Source organism: Panulirus ornatus, chromosome 19, assembly GCF_036320965.1.
Source record: "Panulirus ornatus isolate Po-2019 chromosome 19, ASM3632096v1, whole genome shotgun sequence".
NCBI lineage: Eukaryota > Metazoa > Arthropoda > Malacostraca > Decapoda > Palinuridae > Panulirus > Panulirus ornatus.
In genome coordinates this window covers 5,055,216-5,061,599 of record NC_092242.1, presented here as the reverse complement: position 1 = coordinate 5,061,599, position 6,384 = coordinate 5,055,216, and the positions used below count along the sequence as shown (strand labels likewise).

Sequence of the window (6,384 nt, the reverse complement as noted above, 5' to 3'; positions counted from 1 at the left end):
ATCCGATTGTCACGAACGATGCGTTATTTTACTTTTTGTTTTTTGTATTTTCTTTTTTCCTCTTTTTGATGCTAAACGAATATATGTCTTCCTTTTAGATATCTTTTTTTCATAATTCATATGTCATAAATGTCCCTGTATAGATAAAGTTTATGGACGTAATCCAGATATGTTTGAAGTTTTGAAAGAATGAAAAAAAAAAAAAACATAAAGGACTTTTTCACCCTAGCAAAACCTTGTCTGCCAAGTGGGAACTGCTTGTTCCATCGTTCCCTCTTGTTTCGACCTCAGCTTTCGTATCATCACGTCTCTCATCTTTCGTGTGAGGGGAAACAATAATATCAAAACATCCACAAGATACACACCTATGTTTCTCCAATTCAGTACTCAAGATATATACAGAGAGAGACAGATACAAAAACGAACGTAGGATTGACGTCTTTAGAGAGATAACTTTGTTCTTTTTGAATGAAGCTGAAGACAAGGTCGATTTCGGAAGCTGAGGTGAGCCAGTTTAGGCGGGAAGTCAACTCAACCACCACCAGCTACACAGACAGCAGCTCCTCGCGATGTGGTCGGGTGTGTCTGGCCTCCCTCTCCTCGCACTCTACTACTGCAGGAGTAGCAGCAGACGCGGGAGGTCGTCACCAACCCTACCAAGTCAGCAGTAGTAGCTTGTGTCGCTGGGAGATCTCTCTAGCCTCATCTGGTGCACACCGCGCTACTGTAGGAGGATCAGAAGTGGGAGGACGAGGTCGTCACCAGCGCCAGTAATCACCCCAAGTTGACCCTCTGCTGCGCCTGGAGGAACCCCAGGCGACAGGCGATCTGCAACACCTGCTGAAGGATCACTACGTTCTCATAACCAGGTTAGTTTCTCGTTCGAACTTAAGTGTAAATCCCACTCCGTAAGCTTCAAGCTTTCATATTCCCTGATCGTCATAGACATTCATAGTCGTTAAACAAAAAAAACACCAAATCAAACTTGGTCAGTCACAAGTGGTAGTTTTGTTTCAAGAATGATGTAACAACGCTTGCAAGACGAAGCACTGCTTTATATACGTTGTCACGAGTCGAATTCATATGAACAAATGTCTATTATGAGTGACATCATCATTGTGGTGTCCCCAAGATTGTGACGTAATTGTGGGGCGTGTGTCGGTCCGAGCGGAGGATCTGAAGCTTCGAGCCTTCGAGGCGAAACTTGCATTACTGTGTCCTCATGTTAGTGTGATAATTAAATCAATGATAATTCTATTACCGACTGTGTACTGTAATTTGTATCTGTCTTGTAATACTGTGTACTGTAATTTGTATCTGTCTTGTAATACTGTAAGTATAGTTCCGTGTTAGGACGAAGTTCGAAGAAATATATCAGTTCCGATGATGTATCGACTTGCTTGTGTCGAGTAAGGAGTGAAGTAGTGATGGCGTATACCCTACACAGTGAGCAGCAGGCAAGCTGTCGTTCAGTTCTCACTCTTTTCTTTTGCTTTGATGTATATTTAAGTGTTTAAGGTGTTGCACTCCACCACAAAGAGACATATGTTTTCTATTTCATATATATTTTTGCGTACATGATGTGTATAGCTTGTGTCATGGTTTAAAGTTAATTGGGTGACCGATGATTTGGACAAAATATTATTACATATCTTTAATGTATTTATGCATTTCCTGGTTGATGTATTGTGGTAAGATCTTTTAATGAGTCTGGATAATAATTAATGATGGTTAATAGATATATATATATATATATATAAGGGATTTGATGACTCTTGATCGACCACTAGGGGCGTGAGTGTATACGGGAATGATACTAACAATTGTTGTATGTTGTATCAACCACATTTCAGACGTCGGTTGTAAATTTTCCTTTATCCCTTCCCAGGGATGATGAAGGCCAGGATGGTCGTTAGGTTCAGCGATATGTCAGTGTTGGAGCTTCCGCGTCCCTGTGTTGCCAGGCAGTTCTGCGACAGGCGGTTCCTGTCGGAGGGCAGGTACGCCAAGGTCTATGCTTCCAGACACGTTCAGTCCGGCCGTGACGTGGCGCTCAAGTACGTGCATAAAGTCACCACGAAAAAGGACGATTTTCTCCGCGAGTTCCACTGTAATTACTTCCTGAGTTCGCACCCTAATGTGGTCAGGAGCTTCGATGAAGCTTTTGAGACCACGAACTCCTATCTCTTCACGCAGGAGCTTGCACCCTAATGCGATCTCTCCAGTCACGTGAAAATGGGTGGACTCGGAGAGGTTAAAGTGAAGCGTGTCGCGAGACAGCTTTGCTCTGCCTTGGAGTTCCTCCACGAAGAAGGCTTCGTCCACTTCGATGTGTGCTTGCAGAACATCTTCGTTTTCCACCACGGGATGTGTCTCGTCAAGTTGGGGGACTTCGGTAACGCGCATCGCGTCGGAGCTTTGGTCAAGAAGAGGAGTGTTCGACTAGCCTGGGCCCCACCCGAAGTGTATCAGGCCTTGCACTGCGGAGGATACCTCCTGCAGACTTCGCACGATGCCTGGCAGCTCGGTATCCTTATTTTTGTGTGCGTGACGGGGTCCTACCCATGGTTCTCGCCCGACGTCGCGGACCACCACTACAACTCGTGGGTATCCTGGCTTGAACACAGGACTCCCAAGGTCCCCCCTCGCTTCAGGTGTTTTACCCCGTGCCTCCTCCGCCTTCTGCAAGGGTTGCTTGAACCCCATCCGGAGAAGCGCGCCAGCGTGGCTTTGGTGCTCGAGTATATGCCACAGACTTGGCTCGTTCGAGGTATAAATCCACTCGACATTGACTTCGACGAGAGGAGCTTCTTCTCTGAGATCCTCGTCGCTCGTCCAAAATCCTGAAGATTGGCCAGGAGTTGTTCTTCCCATAAACCAGGAGAAAGAACGTTCGTGGATGCATCGCTTACGTCAGGAGTGCGGCCGACTTCGACTTCGTAGTCTGTAGAAGGGCAGCAGCTTGGGAACTGACGGGAACTCTGGAACTGACGGCACCTCCCTCCCTAGGAGTCCTCTAACCTCGTAAGATCTTAAGTCCAGATAGACGGATAAAAGTACAGAAAATCAAAAAAAAAATGATGCAGCTGATAAGTGTAGATTTTTATGCTTTTTAAAAAAAAAAAAAATTATAATTGTATCTAAAACTGGCATCTATAAAGTCATACTGAGTTAGTAGCTTTGGCAAAAGGTATGTATAATATGCTTTGGTTCTATATACATTTCCAGAGTATGACAAATTTGCCTAGAAATTCTGAAAGTATTGAAATTTGCATAGTTGAGTATAATCACAGGTACACACACTTCTGTCAAAGCTATGCTAACATGCACAAATTTGCACTTAATGACCTTCATGATCTGCCTCATGATAAATTCATATTATTCATATCATTTCAAAACTGTTATGCATAAACTTTTTTTTTTTTTTTTGATGTAGTTTAATGTCTGCCAAGCGAAGGTCTTTCATTCTGATCCCCGTTGTACTAAAATTCATTCATAAAGTTTTCTGCCTTGAGTTTTCTCTTTAGTATTTGTTCTTACTGATCATCGTTCATGTGAAAACAAAACTCACCTTAAATGTCCCTAATAACTTAACGTTTTTGGTTATGGCTTGAACAACTTGCCTTCTTTAGTTATGTCCTTAACATATAAAACTGATGGAATAGATGTATAGTGGTTGTTCAAAATCAAAACTCGTACATGGAAATGCAATACTGCTGTGTTCTATCATTTTGAAACTGCTTCGAGAACAGTGAACCCCCAAAGTTTCCTATAAAATCTTTTGAAATGAGAAATTATATCGAAGTTTGCATTAAAGGATAATCACATGTCTGCTTACTTAGTCGTCTATGTATGATAAAAAGTTTAGATATGAAAGTCTCGCTACATTAAAAAGATGACTAAACAACTCGTGAGGTCGAACCTTTTTTTTTGAACCCCCAACATCGATCGTTTCGAACAGGCCACCTAATGTAAAGCTTCTTATAAGCCATAGGTAAGGGTGGTCACACTCGTGTGGACTTCGAAAGTATTATGTCCAACATTTCTTGCAGGTGTCCATGATTTTTCGAGGTGGTGATGACGGCTGTGATGATGATCCTGACAATCGAGGGAACTCGAAACCCAAATAAATAGAAGCCAAACTCTCTCGTAGGTTCGGATGTTTGATGTGTAACTTTTAAGTTCATCACGAATTCCTTTATATATTCTAAGATCTTGTTTGTCCTACAATCTAAGTAATGTCTTTAATGATTTCTTTTTGAATAAATCATTTACTTTTTTTGACAGAATTGATGAATTTCTCCCAAAATGTTGTGGTAGTTTCGTTTAATCTTTTTGTTGGTGTTTGCGTCAAGTCTTGCCAAATTCGTATCGTGAGAGCAAATAGGAATGAAAGGAAGATGGAGCGATGGTTGTCTGCTTTTCAAAGAATTTCTCTATATTCCTCGAATGTCAAGGTCGCTACACGCAAGCAATTTCATCACAGGTCCTGTTGGTAATTGACATGTGGTTGGAGAATTTGCCTTTTACGAGTAGAGAATCGAATGCTCCAACATATCCGGGTAACTTGTGAACACGACAGTGGTTTTCGTCTGTGAGTAATGACCCAATAACATAGTGTCTCGCGTTAGTCTACACCCCGCAGGATCCTTTAGCCTGTCACGCTTACAGTTTTAAGACGGATGTGTGTCTGTGTGTTGTGCGTGTGTGTTGTGCATGTGTGTGTGGCTTTTGAAAGCAATAAATTCTAATAGTTTTACTATCCCTAAATAATCTTTCCTAAAACATGGCGAGTAATATCTACCTAAAATGTTATTAATTGGTTTCAAATGATGTTCGTTTTGGAAGATATCCTGGTTCATTGAAGCTCAACGAAAAGGATAAGAAAGAATAAATGTAAGAGCTGCATCCTGTTGGCTTGACACAGCTTATATGACTTGACTAAAAGGTTAAAAAGTGTTTGGTTTCCTGCATGGAACACACATCTAACAGCACCCCGATGGCAGGAGGAAATTGATTTCATTTTATCACATTCAAATTTTTCGCAAGACTTCCACGCGCAGTTTCACGTAAGGGGAAAGAAAGCATAGACGTTGCCGGGTGAGCAAAGCGCTAGTCCCTCTCTCTCCCTTTCTCTCTCTCTCTCTCTCTCTCTCTCTCTCTGCAGGAGCCTGACGAGGGACGGTCAATGTCTTGAGTCGACCTTAGCGTGTTGGCTGGCTGTTGGCTAAGCTAGTCACGCGTTACGACCGACCCCCTTCGGTTGCACCATCCGTATTTGATGTGACTGTATCTTCCATCATCGTGGCTCGTCAGCACCGTCGACGTGGTTGTTATGAAGTTAAATCTTTCCTACAGACTTAATGACAAGTCTGGTCGCGACGTATGTACGCCATCAAGGGCGTCATTTGGACACGCTACGACGAATAAGGAAGGTGTAACACGTTTCCTGTGAAATGTGTTGGAAGATTTTTAAGGCGAAATCATCAGATTAGAAAGTCGTAAATGTGTTTGGTTAGTCAAAATATTTTCATATCGTGTCTTGTACATAAAATACTTGAAGATGGTAAAGAAATACGAAATAAATGAAGAGGATATATATATATATATATATATATATATATATACACAATACGGAAGATAAGACGCCAGAAGTTAAATGGAACGAACAGAGGTTAAGAAGGGGAGATGTTACAAGCGAGGACCGACGTCTCTGCTTCTGACGTAGACGCTGTGGGTTTCTTGCACCATCAAGTTGTTAGTCGCCAGGTTCTCCTAACGAGACACAATTTCTTCATCAGGACCCGCGGGGGTTCCCTGCCGGGTGTTAAGGCTTTAAGGTTGTGGTTCAAGACATATCATTACCCCATTCCTAAGACCGAAGCGCTTGTTTACGTACAACTATCCATCGCAAATCAGTCACTGCAGAACTAAGACATGACATAAGAACTACTTTTTTTTAAGTATGTTTGTCACAAATACACTACCAAAGCTCTACTTATACACAGACTTCAGCCAGAAGCTAATAACTTCAGGCGAGGTATGCGTTCTACTGATGTGATGTTTACTACTGTCCAAAACATTAGCAATTTATTACCTGCGTCGGATTAAGCAGGTCAAATCAATGATCATTCCCCACTGACACTGAACAAACACCAAATGAGAGTTGCTGAATGTAAGTTACTGTCTTGACATACCTCACTAAAACAGATTTACCTTAGCAAGTCAGATATTGATGTCTCGTGTGTAAGTACCCAGCTCTGATTTTGCTATCGTAAAGGAGGGGAAAAGTGGGTCACAGAGATATAGGGGTGTTGGTGGTGTAAATATTTGTCAAGGGATGTGGAATGATGCATTTCAGATGGCTTCTAACATAACTACACT

General features: G+C 42.0%; 1 protein-coding gene across 1 annotated transcript; it reads left to right on the top strand.

Annotated features, from left to right (window-relative positions):
• Positions 1-539: 539 nt before the first annotated feature.
• LOC139755344 (serine/threonine-protein kinase SBK1-like) lies at positions 540-4,281 on the top strand. Its single transcript, XM_071673511.1, has 2 exons — positions 540-869; positions 1,889-4,281. The coding sequence occupies exon 2, from the start codon at positions 2,236-2,238 to the stop codon at positions 2,845-2,847; it is 612 nt and encodes a 203-aa protein (XP_071529612.1). The 5' UTR covers positions 540-869; positions 1,889-2,235; the 3' UTR covers positions 2,848-4,281.
• Positions 4,282-6,384: the final 2,103 nt, after the last annotated feature.

Bases quoted from the DNA above. Each gene is read 5' to 3' on its own strand.
- LOC139755344 (XM_071673511.1), top strand. From the start codon at position 2,236: ATGGGTGGACTCGGAGAGGTTAAAGTGAAGCGTGTCGCGAGACAGCTT.